At 34.6% G+C, this 18,024-nt stretch overlaps 3 protein-coding genes across 10 annotated transcripts; 2 read left to right on the top strand and 1 right to left on the bottom strand.

Annotated features, from left to right (window-relative positions):
- Positions 1-6,572: 6,572 nt before the first annotated feature.
- On the top strand, positions 6,573-11,991 carry LOC147521810 (uncharacterized). Its single transcript, XM_086566374.1, has 3 exons — positions 6,573-6,953; positions 9,960-10,023; positions 11,900-11,991. Exons 1-3 carry the CDS (start codon positions 6,573-6,575, stop codon positions 11,989-11,991), a joined length of 537 nt encoding a protein of 178 aa, XP_086422500.1.
- Positions 9,718-14,183, top strand: LOC147521809 (18S pre-ribosomal assembly protein gar2-like protein). Of its 7 annotated transcripts, none has more exons than XM_086588613.1 (5): positions 9,718-9,963; positions 10,921-10,996; positions 11,900-12,969; positions 13,367-13,776; positions 13,867-14,183. In XM_086588613.1, the coding sequence occupies exons 3-5, from the start codon at positions 12,013-12,015 to the stop codon at positions 13,973-13,975; spliced, it is 1,476 nt and encodes a 491-aa protein (XP_086444739.1). In that variant the 5' UTR covers positions 9,718-9,963; positions 10,921-10,996; positions 11,900-12,012; the 3' UTR covers positions 13,976-14,183. The 7 variants fall into 7 exon arrangements, with proteins under 7 accessions (XP_086444739.1, XP_086444758.1, XP_086444724.1 ...); XM_086588632.1 differs by having other exon boundaries at positions 10,918-10,996; XM_086588598.1 differs by having other exon boundaries at positions 9,718-10,023.
- Positions 14,184-14,325: 142 nt separating this feature from the next.
- Positions 14,326-16,547, bottom strand: LOC147521808 (uncharacterized). Of its 2 annotated transcripts, XM_086588587.1 has the most exons (2): positions 16,347-16,547; positions 14,326-15,455 (listed from the first exon to the last, which is right to left on the bottom strand). In XM_086588587.1, exons 1-2 carry the CDS (start codon positions 16,496-16,498, stop codon positions 14,768-14,770), a joined length of 840 nt encoding a protein of 279 aa, XP_086444713.1. In that variant the 5' UTR covers positions 16,499-16,547; the 3' UTR covers positions 14,326-14,767. The 2 variants fall into 2 exon arrangements, with proteins under 2 accessions (XP_086444713.1, XP_086444710.1); XM_086588584.1 differs by having other exon boundaries at positions 14,326-16,547.
- Positions 16,548-18,024: the final 1,477 nt, after the last annotated feature.

Genomic DNA, 18,024 nt, shown 5'->3' with positions numbered 1-18,024 from the left:
ACTCAAAAGTCAAAACAATCATTTTCAGTCAACACACTGTTGACTAATAGTCCAGTCTCGATGTTTTGGGCGGCAATTTCTTAGCCCATGTCCAATATTTGTTATTATCGTCCATTTGTACTCGGTTCAAGCCCAATCACATACACTTGGGCAGTTTCGTCGAATACTCATGAATACCGCATATGTATGTCACTAGTTACAAGTATACAAACCGTACTACGATGAGTAATACGGTTTTTTTAAGTCTTGAAACCCGTTCCTCGAGATCGATAGTTAGCATAGTTTATTTGGATTCTAATTGTAAATAGTAATTTTAATTATATAGTCATCTATTTTTTTTTAAACAAAATAAAAGATAATTATGTTATTTAAGTGATATTAGAGAATTTTTTTTAAACTATTAATAATAAAATAGTGCTTGTTTTAATTTTAATATGGGAAATGGAGGTAATTATTCTAAATTATTAATAGGAAAAAAAAACCTTGTTAGAATTATATTAATAAAAGTGAGATTTATTCTAAATTTAGTAAGAGAGGTGTTTATAAATTAAGTAAATACAAATATTTTAAATTGTCTACTCGATATTGGGATGGGTATTCCGAAAAACCCAGATATCATATAGTGTAGAGATGTGTGGATAAGATTATGGCCTTTATGAATCGCGAATAGCCAAAGTGTACCTCATTTTATGTTTTTACATATTTAACATTTTTAAGGAACTTAGAATCTTAGATACAAGATTTGAAAATTATAGATTATGTCAATGCCAAGTTGCCAACTGGCGGATTGCCAACTTTTTACTTGAAAAAAATAAGGATGACATATCAAGATAGCAACGTTGATCAAAGAGTAGGCCATATATTATATTGTTTTACAGGCCAGAGGAATTAATTAGAGATTAGTAGCGTTCATGGATCTGTCTAAGTGAAAGGAAAAGATATAACAAATCTTTTCTAAAGACAAAGTGGAATTCTCTAACATGGATTGATCTGTTTGACAGGAAAAGAATGGTCACTTTTTAAAAAGAAAAATAATACCATGGTGTAGTTTAGTAAGTAATGGGTTCGGCTGTCATCTTCTAAAAGTATTTCATTCATTAGCATAATAGATTTTTAAAATTCGATTATAATAATCAATTGATTATGGATTTAATCAACTCTCCTCTACGAGCTTATTATAGCAAGCATCAATCTTATTTATAAAATGCTCAGATGAGCAACTCATATCGATTACAGGTTGAGAAGTAAGAAGCTTCTCACTTGGATTCGTATCCTTTCCTATTGACTTGTTTGAATCTGTAACAATTTTACTCTCTTTTCTTTAATAAGTTGACTTAAAAACTCCACTCATCTTATTCTTATTCGTGAGGTATAAACTGTATCACATGACCTGATAATGTTATAGAAACTTAGTTTTTCTGTATCTCTCTTAGCTTGTTCTCCGCCAATGAAACGCGTGTTGTCTTGGCTCAACATAGAAGAAATTATGGCAAGACTCAATCACTCAAGAGTCAGAGTAAGTCCAATGGGGTTATATGGCAAATCACTCCAACCACAAAAATGTCATTTTAATGGACTGCTAAAAGGGTCTTAAATTTAGAAGGAGTAAAAAATTTAGCCAAAGTTAAAACTTTCGCTATTAACTGTTATAATAAATTCGGAAGATAGATGACATAGTTTCTACCGTCAGTCTGTTAAATTTCGACGGACGACAGAAACTATACCGTCCGTCCAAAAAAAAATTCAACCTAAGTTACAAAATAATGGACAGACGGCAGAAACTATGTCTCTCCGTATCATTTAGCATTTCAAAACAGAAAACGCGATTGGATTGGTTTTTTTATTTTGGAGTGCCAAATTTGACTGGGCAAGCTAAAAAACCCATGTGACATCTTTTAGCAGTCCAATTTAGTAGCTCTCTATTGGACTTGCTTTCATACGAAACTCTTAAGATAGAGATGCGCAAATGGCACAGAATGAAAAATGCTCTTCAAAGAGCTTTCTCATTTTGTCTCTTTAACCAGCGACATTAATAGCTTTTGGCATACAATTGTGGCAGCAACATTTGAAGGATTTTAGCCACGCACCCTAGTCCCTAGGTGAAGAATTTTGCATTCTTAAGAATTTATACAGCGTTAATTTATACAGCACATATTCAGTAGAAATTTGTAAAATTAATGATCTTTGGGCATGAAGATCTTCAGCCTTTAAATTTGAAACTTAATTTACTGATGTGTCCTACCTCATGGATGCTTTCAACGGAGGCCATGTTGACTAAGATAGTGAATATCAATTTCATATCTTAAAAGTAGTTCCACAACAATTAAATCCAACAAATCAAGTCAGTACAATTGCAACACTTCACCAAATCAGAAATAAATAGTTTGTTTTTCATCTTTTGCCTTCTTATACAAAGTTGAAACAGCGTAATAAATTAAGAGTTAGTTAGAATCTTAGAGATGAACTAGAAAATCTTTGGTTATTTTTTCATTTTGGAAGCAAGAGTATATTCTATATTCAGTCCCATGTGTTGTTAAGGACCACTAGAGACCCCCATCAAGCATTCAAGTGGGCTGTTAGCAGCAGGTCTCAAGAAGTGTTCAGAAGAAATCCTTTTTTTTTTTTTTTTTTTTTGTTCTAAATCCTAGATGACCTAATGGTACTATATATGGTAGTAGTCTCTACTCTCTAGTCTCCACATCAAAAGTCTCTACATCAAAAGTTTAATTAACTGTTCAAGGTTGGGGACTATATTTTTTACAGTACATAATAAGCAATTAATCTGTCCTTGTAAGTTGTAACTCGTCAGTATACCATTTGTCATCAGTATATTTTTTACAGTCGTACATAATAAGCAAATGATCTTTTATTCTTGATTTAGCAATAACTTGAAGTTCAGAGAAAACTTATAAGTAAAAGGTGATTTCATTGCTCTGGTGCAAGTCGGTCACGCAAGACTCAAGATGGGCAGGAGCAATGTACTTACGAATTTTAGATGATGTCTATGAATTGAATTATACTGCAACACTTCTAATCAAAAGGAATACAAGGGCAAGGTACCTGTTAGAGTGGAAGGTTTTACCAAAAAAATGTTAAAGTGAAAATAAAATGTCAACAACTATTTTGTGTATTTGGATATTTCATCATACCGAAATCCTTGATATATATATTTCATGGATAAGAGAGTGTAATCTATATTTGAGATGGGTCCTGATTAGGGCAGGGGGATCGGGTTGGGTTGGGTCGGCTATATCCGAATCCGAATCCGAATAATTTTCACAGTATCCAAATCCGATTATATCCGAAATTTAATATCCGAATCCGACCCGAATCCGACTAACCCGATCGGATAATACTAAAAATTCAAAAAAATCACAAAAATTATATCCGAACCCGACATATTCGAATCCGACCCGAATACATAAACGGATACAAAAATCAACCCAAACCCAATATATTTGGTAATCGGGTCGGATTAGAATCGGATCTACCCGACCCGATTCCCTGCCCTAGTCCTGATCACCTTATTCCCTAAACATCAAACATTCCATTGCTTTATTATACATCCATTGATTGACACAGTGTGGATAGAGTTAATAGTGATTCAAAAAATAACAATGCTAGTACTCGAAAATTGTATGATACGGTACTTTTTAAAAACTTGTAACCCTATCGATTGTGGTCAACAAATTATAAATTGTGAATCGTTTATTTTCACGACTTTTGATATTATATTTGATATATATATATATATGATATTTATATTATGATATTTATTATGATATTTATAAATTATTATGATTCACTTAAATAAACTCAAAATTATTATGATATTTATAAATTTAGATTACCTTATTTATTTATTATAAATATGGTCTCCTAACTATTCTAAATATTGTCAAATATATATATATCAAAAGTCATATATATAATATAATATCAAAATCAAATATAATATCAAAAGTCATATATATATTGAGCTACATATGCCAGTATTCTAAATAATTTTGAGTTTATTTAAGTGTATTTTAAACATATATCTCTAGAACTCTTCTCTTTTTCTATAAATTGAGCTCCATATGCTAGTATGCCACTACCTAAGAGCAGTGGCGGAGCCAGGAGGGCTCAGGGTACGCTCTGGCTCACCCTCAATTTTCGACCAAAAAAAAAAAAAATAGTTTTACTGTTTGTAGAAACTGAAAAACACAACTAACTAAATGACAAAAGTCTATAAAGTACAGTCCTTAACGACTCAGCAATGTCTTTTAGAATTTAGACTATATGGCACTTTAGACTATTACCGACTTACCGTGACTCAACAGTATACAAACTTGAATTAGAATTTAGACCATGACTCAACAGTATTGAACTTGAAGTAAAAACCGACAAAAAACAAAATAAAAGCACAGCACACACATCGAAACCAAACAAAAAAAAAACTCAATACCTTGCTCAAGTTTGACTCTTTGCCTAATCAAAAAGTTAAACAAAATTACAAAACCCACGCCCCCACTTACCCATTTTTCTACAATCCCACCTTTCTCTCTGTTATTTTAATTAGCTATCCATAATTTGATTAATTTCTAAAGTTTGATAGGTAAGCCTAATATTATTAAATTTCTTGTCTTATTTTGCATCTTTTCATGTTAAGTTGATTCTTAAACCATGTTTTTTAGTTTTTTTGTATTCTTTTTGTGAATTCATTAAACCACATATTTTTATTTAATTTTATTTTGTGAATATCATAATAATATTGGTGGTTTATTTTAGTTAGTGCAATTTCAATTCAGTTGATTAATGGTTTATTTTAATTATTTAAACAAATATGTTAAAGTATTTGATCAAAGCGAAAGTCGTTGCCCGCTCAACCTACCCAACCACCTAATAACACAAATAATGTTGCCAATGTTGAAGTATGATCCTCTTCAAAGCGAAGTCACCAAGAAACTGAGGATGGTGGTGTTGAACAACCCACGTCAAAGCGGGTTCAACGTGAAAATTGTGAAGAACTTGACTTGTATAGTTTTCAGGGAGACCCTGGACTGAGGAAAAAGATTTCAGATTATCATCCTAATGATCAAGACTCGGTGAGAAGAACATATTTGCTTAGGGGTCCTTGTCAGCCTAATCATGTTTTTCCTCCAAGAACAAGAGATAAGAGAATCCGACGCTTTCAGAAAGAGTGGTATGAGGAGTTTAGTTGGTTGGAATATAGTATTCACGAGGATGCAGCGTTTTGTCTATATTGTTATCTCTTTAAACCTAATAAGGGGGCACAAGGAGGTGGAGATGTTTTTTTCTCACAGTGTGGGTTTACTAATTGGGAAAGAAAAACCAAATTAAAAGAGCACGTTGGAGGACCAAATAGTGCTCATAATATTGCTTACAGGGTAGCACATGCTTTGTTAAATCAAGAGCAGCATATCGAGACATTTCTTCGCATAATCGACCAAGTTCGAAGGGATTATCGAATACACCTAACCGCAATAACCGATTGCATTAGGTTTCTTTTGAGACAAGGTTTAGCTTTCCGTGGTCATGATGAATCAAATGAGTCGATCAATAAAGGTAATTTTCTTGAACTTATACGATTTCTGAAAGATCATAACGAAGTCATTAAGAAAGTTATTGATAATGCTTATAAAAATCGAAAATTGACCTCACCTGATATTCAAAGAGATATTGTGAATTCGGCTGCTGTGGAAACTACAAATGTTATTCTAAAAGATTATGGGAATTGATTGTTTGCTATTTTAGTTGATGAAGCACGTGATATATCAATTAAGGAGCAAATGGCAGTTGTTTTGCGTTATGTCGACAAGAAAGGTTGCGTGATTGAAAGATTTTTTGGAGTTGTGCATGTTAAGGAAACTAGTGCAGTAACACTTAAAAAGGCAATTGATGATCGAGTTGTTCTCCAAGCATGGGTTGAGCATATCTAGACTGCGTGGACAAGGGTATGATGGGGTCAGCAATATGCAAGGTGATTTGAATGGCCTAAAAGCACTTGTAATGAAGGAGAATGAGTCTACATTTTATATTCATTGTTTTGCCCATCGCCTTCGCTTAGCCCTTTGTATGTAGGTTGCAAAGAACCATGAGTCAATCGCTAACCTTTTTAGTATTCTCTCTAATGTGGTAAATACTGTTGGAGCATCATGTAAGCGACGGGATATGTTGCGAGATGCAATGAAGGCTAAAGTTGTTACAGCACAAAGCGGAGAAATTTCAAGTGACAAATGGTTGAATCAAGAGACTAGTCTTAAACGATCTGGTGACACTCGATGAGGCTCACACTATTATACACTTCTTGACATGATAACCACTTATGGTTCAGTAGTTGATGTGCTTGATAATGTAGAAAAAAATGGTTCAAGCTCGGAACAAAGAGGTGAGGCTTACGGATTATTGGATTCAGTGCAGTCTTTTGAATTTATCTTCAATTTGCATTTGATGAAAGCGATACTAGGAATTAACAATGATTTGTCAAAGGCTTTGCAGCGTGAGGACCAAGACACTGTCAATGCCATGACTCTTGTTAAAATAACAAAGGTAACGCTTTACGTCTGGCGATGAGAGATGATGGGTGGGATAGTCTCCTGACTGAAGTTTCTTCACTATGTGCCAAACATGATGTGATTGTTCCAAATATGGAAGAGAGGTATATGGCTCGAGGGAGGTCTCGACAAAGAGTAGAAGGAAACATCAATTTACATTACTATTGTGTTGGATTATTCTATCACTTTATTGATTTGCAAATTCAAGAGTTAAACGACTGGTTTAATGAAGCAAACACAGAATTACTTCTTTATATGACATGTCTTGATCCTAGTGAATCGTTTGTTGCTTTCGATAAGCAAAAGTTGATTCGTTTTGCTCAACTTTATCCCGATGATTTTTCAGAAATAGATCAGATGGAATTAGCAGATCAGCTTGAGAATTATATCATTGATGTATGTTCCGATATTAAGTTTGGTGAAATAAATGGAATTAGCGACCTAGCCAAAAAAATGGTTGAGACGAAGAAAGACATTGTGTACCCCACTTGTTTATTTGTTGATTAAGTTGGCGTTGATTTTACTTGTTACTACTGCCACTGTGGAGATAACATTTTCTGCTATGAATATTATAAAGAATCGTCTGCGCAATCGGATAGCGGATGAATGATTGAATGATTGTTTAGTAACATACATTGAAAAAGAAGTTTTTGATAGCATTGATACCGAGTTGATCTTACAACGCTTCCAGAATATGAAAAAGAACGACGAAAAAAAAGGACGAAAAAGAAGGCCGCCGAGAACAACTATGAACAAATATTTGTTTAGATTTGATTTTTTTTCTAATATATTAATATATATATATATATATATATTATTATTATTATTATTTTTTTTGTATGCTTAGTTCTTGTCTAGCTGCCTCACCCTCACTTATTTTCCTGGCTCCGTCACTGCCTAAGAGTCTATGAGACTAGGACTTCATTGAAAGTTTGATATTATTTTTTATTTCAAAACCTCTGTGGAAGTTTTTGCAGGCAGGAAGTCTTAGTACAGAACAAAAACGTGGGAGGAGAAGATTCCAATCTTGTTAAGTAGCAACATATGTCAACATGGCACATCGACACAACCTTTTGATTGGTCTTCCATTTAATTTAATTTTTCGTCTCTTCCTAAAATTTGAAAAATAAAACAAAAAACAAGATAAAATAAAAACAAATTAAAACGTAGTTTATGATGGCAACTAGGCAGGGTTTATCTCACACCTCACAATGTTCCAGTACAATTCACTGTACTTAATGTCAAACAAGTAAACAACTTGATCATCCCCATTTAGGGCAGGGAATCGGGTTGGATTTGACTCAAATCTGATTCGACCCGAATTCGAATAGTTCGGGTTCAGGTTGATTTTCATATCCGTTTGTTTATTCGGGTCGGATTTGGATTGGATTCGATTCAGATATATTTTTTGGGTTTTTTTTTGTATTTTTAGTGTTATCCGATCGGGTTCGGGTTCGAGATATAGCTATATCCGACCCGTTTCTTGCCCTATCCTCATTATTATTATATTTTTTGGATGGCAAGCAGGGTTTTTGAGAGGTCCCTTACCCCTATTGTATTAAAAAATAATAACAATGTCTTGGTTACATTCTTATAGGATTTCCTTTTCTTTCACGACTTGACAAACGTTGACTTTCAATGATTTATCAAAGAGTGAGGGGAAATCAATCTCTCCACCAAGACGAGAGATATTGTGAATAAAGGGAGCAAAAGTTAAAAGTGAGAATAAATTAAGACTTCTAAAATGAGAAAAAAATAAGGAAAAGAAAAAAATAATTAATGGTGTCAAACAATTTTTTCAAACCACACAAGTTAATTCGATTGCAGATCCATCTCTATTGAAAATCAATTCAAATGTAGTATGTTTCATGCGTACAAAACATATTTTATGTTGTTTTGATATTTAAAAGGATGTAACCTATTTTTTATCTTCAAACAAATCAAAAGATTTCCTAAATAACGCACTTTGGTGATGGAGGTTTGTTTTATTTGATTGAAAACATGTTTTAGAACTAATGATTTCATAAAAAATTTAAACTTGGTTTTATTATATGGGAGGACATTGTTGAAGATGGAGAGAAATAGAGAACTAGGAAAAATAGAAGTTTTGACTTTTCATTATTCTCTGGACAAAGTCTAGCTGTTTTTGGTTTTTTTTTTTTTCTCGAGATACGTACCAAATCAATGGAGAATAATCCTAAATTATCCCTTTCTTTTATTAAGTATATTCAAGCAAGTGTTTATCCTTCCAGCAAACACAAACCCTTTGCACTTATTTTTTTTTTTTTTATGTCACTTTTTTTCGCCCTTACGAAAAGGAATTAGAAAGGGTAAAATTGTAGAATTTGGGAAAACAAATAAGTCTTTCTCTTCCTTCACTCATTAGCCATTAATGCTTTTTTTTCCTCATTGCAACTCTTTGTTGTCTTTTTCATTTTTCGCTTGAGAAATTTCCAATTATATATATTTATACTAAACTCCTTTAATCCTTCTACAATTATAAAGAATAAGCAATTGCAATAAAAAAAAATCAAAATTGAATCAATTTCTAGAAAAAGAAAAAACAATTTGTTTTTTGGGCATTCTTTTAACTTTATTAGAAGTTCTATTATAGTGTAGTGTGATGCAGTAACACAAAGATTCTTCAAGGTCGTCCTTCTAGAGTATTATTTTCACATTTTTTTATTTGTTTTTTCCTTTTAGAATAAGTTTTTTTTGTTTTTTCTCTTTTTGACTCTTATTGGAAATACTCCAAATTAATTTGGGAGATATTAAATGGATTGAAGTGGTTATTGGAGTATGGGAAAAACTTAGTTAGTCATGAGGTACAAGAGTAATTTTATGGGTGTGTCCAAGATCACCCTTATTTAACCAATTGATATACCTTCTTGAAAATAAATACCAACAAATATTTAGAGCTGTTTCTTTGAAGAAGTACATAATTGAGTTTTGAGTTGCTATTTGTTTTGTCTTAAGATTATAATAAACTCAAGTGGCATTATTATGATGATTCCAAATCCAGAATCTCTATTTCAATATATATGAAGTGTGAACTCTGAACTTCTGAAGTATGAAAACAAAACGTGGGCCTACAACAAAAAAAAAATGAATTTACTCAACCATTTCTCACCCCATGATTGATGGCGATACTCATTACATTTTTTCCTATATAAAACAACCCCAAATCCCAAATACATAAAACCTTGCAGATTCAGATCCCAATTCCTTTCCAGTCCAAAACAAAAACTTATCCAGTCGGAACTCAGAAGACTACATTTTTAATTTAATTTCAAGCCCATAAAACCATAAAACAATACGCATCGTGGAAAGAATCAGAGTAATAAGAAAACAAAAGTACAAGTATATTTCTGTCAAACTACTTTAATGTCGTTAACCATACAGTCAGGTACTATTTCTTTGTCTTCAGATTTACCGACCAGTTTCAGACTTGAAAGGTTGGCCAAAGGTTTGTCAGCTTTCCGGCAATATATATTTTCTATCTACAAGTTGAAACCAAATGTTTGATAGTTTTCAAGTAAGTAAAAGAAGATACGAAATCATTTCTTTAACATAGTAGACCAGGTAGATACTTGTATTTTTTTGCTGATTTCTAGGAAACTCTTTTCTAGATCCCCATACAATTCCAATTTCTTTAACTCTCTCTCTCTCTCTCTCTCTCTCCATCTTCACTATTTTATGATGAAATGAAATGGGCTTCTTTGTTTTTAGCTGAAGGTTTCTAAAATTCAAAACTGTGTGTTTTCTGAGCTAAAAGTGGAAAGATTCTGAAGATCAGTGAATAGAGATTACAGTGAGAGTAAGTAGTAATGGCAGCTGTCATAAAGAGGACTAAACCAATTTTCTTTATTTTGTTTTTCACTCACTCAGCTGTGATATTAAATGCATGAAAACAACCCCGCTTTATTTGGAGAGCAATAGTTTTTTTTTTTTTTTTAATGTTTTGGTGGAAGGAGCCGTTCATAAATATAATAAATACACACATTAACACATAGAATTTGAGACATTTGACTTTAATGCATTTCCTCTAGTTAGGGTTATATAGAGAGGAGTATTAATGCCACCTCTCTTCCCTGTCTCTTTCTCTCTCTCAGAATATCTTCTTTTTTAAACTGCCTTGTTAGCTTTGTTTCATCGCTTTCTCTCTTCAACAAACTCAACAAGTGAGTTTGCTTTTTTTTTTTACTCAACAAAATAGTATACTTTTTGTTTTTCTATTTTGGATTGTTTGTTTGCTTCTGTTGGATTTTTTTGGCTGTGTGTTTGATTTAGGAAGAAGGGGTTGTTTTATGTTGGTTTTTAAATTGTATATGTTCACTGACTTTTTCTGTTTTTTTTTTAGCAGAGAAGAGTGATGGATTATTGTCTGTTGTGAGGTGATAAAGTATAAAGAGATGGTATTTTAAGAAGCTGACTAAAAGGTATATACTTTTGTTTTGGTTCATACTACTTGGGTTATATTCAGATCTGTTTGTTTTTTAGTTTTGGAACTTTGTTGGACTTCTTTTATGAGATTTTAAGAAATGCCCCTTTTGGGGTTTGTTGAATGTTTGGTGATAAGGCTTGTTTATGTGCTCTGGGGCAATACTTCCATGTTATGTAAATGTAATCCCTCTTTCAGTTTAGTCTAAATCAATAAAGTATGAACTTGTTTTATGTGAATTTATAATAGTATGGTTTATCTGTGGACTGTGGTGCTTGATGTATATGCTGGTTATGATATAAAAGGAAATTTTCTCTGGTAAGAACAGATAAAGGGTAGATAATATCTCTTGTTTCCTGCATCAATATGACTTGAAACTATACGAGCCACTAACTTGGTGGGGAAAGGTCTCTTTCTTACCTCTCCCTGTCTTGGATTCACATTATATAGTTGGTTCTCTAAATGTGATGGATGTTCATGGATCTCTATCTTCTATCCATGACTTTAGCAGGGGGATGTTTAACTGTATGGAAGTTTATATGGTCTTATTCTCTGTTTTTAATTGCTTCCATGTTGTATTTGAGCACTGGTTTTGCTATCCCCTGATGTTTTATGGGCATCACTTTATTCTGTGTTTAGTTCTTAGCATACTTGGACAACTCTATTCTAACAATGAAGCTTGTATCATATTCAGCCTACTTGTAAGTTGTAACTTGTAAGCAGGTAAAATAGATATAGAGTTATAGACAGATCTAGCTAGGAATGCATTGGATATATGTTTTTTATTACTACTGTGGATCTTACGAAAGAAAACTGTATGCTTGGAATACAACCCATGGACTGAAATTCTCCAAGGGACTCTGCCTGTGCTGAGTTACTGATAATGTAAATGTTTTTGCAGATAGTGAACCAATCTGTGTCTACTCAACATTGGCACCAGGGACTGCTTTGCACTTTTGCAATTATGTTGACAATACTGTGAAGACTACGTGATGGAAGGTGAACAGTAAGATCATGGGGGAAGACAAAAGGAATCTTGTCTCTAATCGGAATATAAAGAAGAGTGACATTGAGACAGAATCGTTACCTACACGGGAGAAATTTGAAGACGTGAGATATGTGCCTAAACTACATGATTTATTGGCCATGGAGAATTCATTAAAAGGTGGAGGAAAAGAAATTGGAGATCCTTTTCTTTCCAATGGAATCAACTTGTATGAGAAAGAAACCAAATTTTACACTGATAAGAGTGTGACCGAATGTGAACTGCCAGAGCTAGTGGTCTGCTTTAAAGAGGGAGATTATCATGTTGTCAAGGACATTGTCATCGATGATGGACTCCCTTCGCTTAACAAGTTTTTGGTAGACAACGGCGAGGTCCACAATGACAAATTCTTCAGCTCGCACTCAGGCTTAGATGTAGATGGTGATTTGACAAAGGAAATTTTGGGTAATGTGCCACGTATTTCAAATGGAACAAATCCTTTTATTGAGTGTGATGACACATCAGATGTTGCTAAGAATTCTTGCGCCGAGAGTTTTATTCAGAACGGTGAAGAAAATTTTGATGAGACTGGCAATGTCGACAATGCAGCTCCTACTTTCAAAGGGACGAATCCTTTTGTTGAACGTGATAGCAAGACAGATGCTGCTAATATATCGGGTTTTGAGGATTTTATTGAGAAAGAAGAGGAAAATTTAGATGACTCTTTGAATTTGAAATGTGCATCACCTAATTTAAATGGGACAAATCCTTTTCTTGAATGTGATGGTCAAGTAGATGTTACTGAGAAATCTGGCTGTGAGAGTATGATTGGTAATGGTGAAGGTGATACTGATGAGAGAATGAGTGGGATCTTTGATGAGAAGATGATGCCTGAAACTGTACTTTTGGCACAAGAGGTGGATGCTGGTAACTCACTTGAACCATCAAACTTGGATGGAAGCAAAAATCAGCAACAATCTAATCAGGTAATTGACCAATCTTGCCAAACTAATATGTGTACCACTCGTAATAACAATAATTTGTCTTCTTTCAGACTTTCAGATATTTTGTTAAGATTGCATGTTAACTATTGCGACCATCTATTATCTCCACAAAAAGTGAATCTCGCTTTTGTTTGAGGTCTTGCTAAAGTAGGAGTTTAAGCTTCTTTGCTTTCCGCTTTTGGGCAAAAAAACTAGCATAAGTTCCGAGCTCAAATTGTCTTGCACTGATGGAATTTGTTCAAATAATTCCACCATCATGTTCAAGTTAAATGATGAATTGCAGCTTAATTTTCTGCAAAAAACTTTGTTTATGTGAATGTGATGATGGATGCATATTACATGTGAAAATGTAATTGATTTTTCTGACGTAAGATCACAGGATACGAGTAAAGAACATTCAGCAGACTCGATGATGCCTTCTGCTGCTGAAGAACTGAACCACTTGAACCAAGCTGAGGAGGTTCCCTTCAATAACCAGGTGGAGAAAGGTAGCATCACTTACGATTTTGATTCTTCATCACCAGCAACCAGTGGCAGAGAGGAGGATTTCGAAAAGTCAGAATCTGTTCAGACTTTAAACAGGCCAAGTATTGAAGAAGAAACACTGGATAGTCGAACTGCTTCAAGCAGAAGTTTTTTTATTCAACATGGTTATGGAGAGACAAGTTTCTCTGCAGAAGGTCCTCTGTCAGGTCCCATAACTTATTCAGGCCCAATACCTTATTCTGGTAGCATCTCTCTTCGCTCTGATAGCAGCACAACCAGTACAAGATCCTTCGCGTTCCCAATGTATACCTTTCATAAGTATCTATTAATATAACTATTTATTTGTTCATCTAGAACAAACAGCTGAATACGTGTGTTTTTTTTTATTAACAGATTACATTCAGAGTGGAGTAGCAGCCCAGTAAAAATGGCCAAAGCTGACAAGAGACAATTTCGGAAGCAACAGGGTTGGAGGCGGTCTCTTCTCTGTTGTAGATTCTGATTTCTCCTATTTGTCCACATTAGTCAGTTCAAACATACAGTCAGTCCAATTGTTATACCTCAATGTGATAAGATATCATAAATAATTCCCTTCTCTTGGCTCTGGCTTAGGTGTGTAATGTGCAATATTGATAGAGTAGTGCTTTGAATTTATTGATAGAAACATTCAGGGATGTGTAACTTATTTAATGTAATTATTGCTTTCATCATGTGTATCTTCTATTCATTTTGTCAGCTAGAAAAATTTCGCAATTCTATTACTAACTGTCCAACGCAAAAGTGAATGCCTGGACAGTCTTACGGTTTGGTTTGCTGAAAGCTCAAAGATTAGTCTGTCTAACATAAGTTTACTTTGACTAAATGTGAAATAATTTTGATTATGAAACCTGATTAACAAGTTCCTGTGCATCTTCATTTTGCTTATTCTCCAAGTACTTCCATCTTTTTGGGTTATCTTGCTTTAGTTTCTGGTGAACATTAAACATTACATGAGTTGGGAAAATCGCAAAAGTGAAAAATCTAATGAACTTCCAAGCTATATGAATCTGATGCCAACATTTGTAAATTGCTGGGGCAAAATTAAGTTGGCCAACATGAGCGTGACATTTTTGCTATGATGTGGTCCTCCGGCATTCGAACGTCCATGTCTTATCTTCCAGCTATTGCCATGCAGAGATGTCACAAAATTGAACAGGTCAGTCGGTTAGAAATATCTCTGGGCCTTGCACCACTATCAAAGGCTTAATATGTTGCTTGAAGTACAGCAACTGGGCAGAGTAGTACGCCTAGCCCTTTATTCTACCAACGCAGGCTCAATAGTAGATTGTGAGACATCATGCTCAACCTTCTTTAGCAAATCAAGCGCTATCTCCCGCTTGCCAGCTTTCTGAAAAGCACGTATAAAAGCATCTCTTGCATAGACTGGCAGGTTGAAACCCCTTTCAAGCATAGAACTTAATTTCTCGTATGAAGCCTCCAGCTGACCTGCTTTGCAATGCTTGTTTAATAGCTGTATGTCCAGTTTGCCTTCCAACTTCAGAGCCAAGTCAGACCGCCCATGCTCCTTCAAAAGTTTATCCACCAAACTATAAGTGTGGAAGTGAGGACACCATCCCATTTTTAACATCTCCATCAACAAACCATACGCTGCCTCCCAGTTGTGAGCCCCGCCATAACCATGGATTAATGCAGTATAAGTTACATTATCTGGTCCGCACCTCCTCTTGTTCATAATCTCAAATAGCCTATCTGCTTTATCCACATTGCCCAGTTTGCAAAGCATGCATATTAATGAATTATACAGTACAAGCTTCGGCTTTAACTCTTGTGAAAGCATCTGCCCAAACAATTGACAGGCTTCCTCCACCCTGCGTACGTCACACAAGGCTCGTATAACAATCGTATAGCTTTCTTCTAAACAATTCAGCCTTTTCTTCTCAACAACCCAAAATATCTCCATTGCTTCATCTATTTTCCTCAATCTACAAAGCTCGGAAATAAGCTGATTAATAATAAATGGACTAGGAAATAAACCCAAATCCCCCATCAACCAAAAAATCTTAACAGCTGCCAGTATAGCACCACCGTCCAAACCAACATTGGGAACTAAAATAGTAAACGGTCTGCGAAAATTCCTAACTCTAACCCTCTCCAAACACTCTTCATTCGTATTCAATCGACACAACTGACCAATGAGAAAATTAACAGCAGACTTAGTGGGAACTAAATTAGCACTACACATTTCATGAAAAACTTCAACAGCACTCTCTATCCTACCGAATTTACAAAGGCCAACAAGAATATTACTATACGAATACACATCGGGTGACTCAATCTTGCGAAAAATCATAAGCGCCTTATCAATAAACTCCCCCGAAGTTTCCTTCTTACAAAGCACATACAACATATTATTGCACACAAAATTATCAGGTTTACAATTCAACTCTACTTCCATTTCTTCAAACAAACAAAGGGCATCCTTAATTCTCCCCTCCCTCCCTAAAAACCGTATACAAACAGAAACCGTTCGACACGATACACAGCCCTTACTTAAATACACTGTCTTTAACAAACACTTCAAATCATCAAAAAGCTTCCTCCTACCTAAAAAATCAGCCATATACTCAATAACAGAATCTTCGAAACAAAAGCCCATTTCAAAACCAGCCCAAGAGAAAAACTCTAGCGTAGTTCTTCTACCTAGATGTCTGTAATTCATTAAAGTTTGTAAAACTAAGTTTGAGTCCAACTTCTTTTTAAACCCTTTAAGTAAATTGTCTAAGTTTCGAGACTTGTCATTTGAAAGTAAAGAACATATTAACCCGACGTCACTACATGATGAAGTAAGTGGTGCTATTGCATTGTTTTCATACCTGAGGTCACGTGTATTTGTAGATATTTGGCGTGGGGCACGAGCAGTGTTTGGGTTTCTGGGATGTGTAGAAAATGAATGTGTGAGAAAAAGGTGTAGTGATTTGTATAACTTTGTTGTGTGTGAGGAAAGTTCATGTTTTGTTTGAAGCATGGAAGGGGTTTTGAGTTTCAGTCTCCAAAACTGGTGTTCCAAAAATTAATAAAAACCATTCTGTCGCCACTTTAACAGGTGTAAAAAGACCACAGTGCCCCCAAATGGTCTATACTTATGGGCCGGCCTTCCACAACGTTGATCTCGTTCGGTCCAATTATTACATCGAGAATCTCTTGGGTCAAAACGCCGAATTATTCAACTAACAGTCCACCACGCGTACAAAATACACATTTTTTCTTATTTTTTATTCATATACTAGAATTTAACCCGTGGCTACGCCATTCTGCTTTTACAAAAGTGCATTAAACATTATTTTTATACTATTCAATTTCATGTTAAACAACTATTTTAAGTATCTCAAAATATATATATATACACACATATAATCCTCAGCACCGATATTGATTGTTTGTTGTTAAAGATAAAATCATTCCTACTAGTCAATTTTTTTGGCATCATTTCCAAAGCTTCAACTTTTATCACTAACACTGAGAAGCCGTTTGCTAAAAACAAACACATAAATGTCTGGCCTCATATAACTGATAACTGTTGCTACCTCACTACAGATGCCTCGTGGGATAGTAATACTAAACAGGTAGGTTTAGGTTTTGCTATTTGGAATAATTTTGGTTATTGCATTGGCGCGGGACATGACAGAGACATAAGTGCTGATCCAGAAGAGGCAGAGGCTCGAGCCATTTGAGGAGGCCTAGAGTTTTTACAGCGCATGTAGATCCGGAACATCGCCATTTTGACAGATTGTCAGAGACTTGCTGAGATTTTGGAGAGTAGAGGGACAAACCTATCTTGGGGAGCTACTTCGGTGGCTCTCGACATTTATGCTAGTATTTATGTTTTGGATGATTGTACCTTCTATTATATTAGTAGAAACGCAAACATTGTTGCTGATGCACTTGCGGCTAGGGGAAGGCGACACCCCCCCCCCGCACTATAGTTTAAACCCTGCTACTGCAAGTTCGTTGATTGAATTATGTATGCACTCTCTGGGAAGCACTTCTAATTTGGAAGTGTTTCCCTTTTATCTCTAAAAAAAAAAAAAAAAAAACAAACAAACAACAAAAAAAAAAAAAAAAAATAAAATAAAAAAAAAAAACCCCGATATTGATAAAACAAAAACATGACTACTTTGATAAACCTTCTCGATTTGTCTTCACCATATGACAAAATATCATTCCTAAGGAGCATTATCAAACCATTTGTTTAGTTAGGCAATCAGCCTTGGTTTTTCTATTGATATGTATTTAGCCGTTTGACTGCATGTGCCATTTATCAAACCAAAGACACTGCTATATCCCACAAACAGGAGTAGTTAGACTTGGTACCTTTCTGAAGCCCAAAATGGATATGTCAGAACGTTATCTTACGTATAGTTGTTGGCTTTGCAAGTTCTCGAAAAACTAATCATCATATCTTAAAAGACTGACACACAATCATCCTTGTGCTAACTTTATGTATTTTTCATACTTGCACAGCATTATAGGAAGAATTATAATAATTGCTGG

This window comes from Coptis chinensis, chromosome 1 (genome assembly GCF_015680905.1).
Source record: "Coptis chinensis isolate HL-2020 chromosome 1, ASM1568090v1, whole genome shotgun sequence".
NCBI lineage: Eukaryota > Viridiplantae > Streptophyta > Magnoliopsida > Ranunculales > Ranunculaceae > Coptis > Coptis chinensis.
The sequence above is the reverse complement of the archived record's forward strand: the minus strand, read 5'-3'. Positions and strand labels throughout refer to the sequence as shown.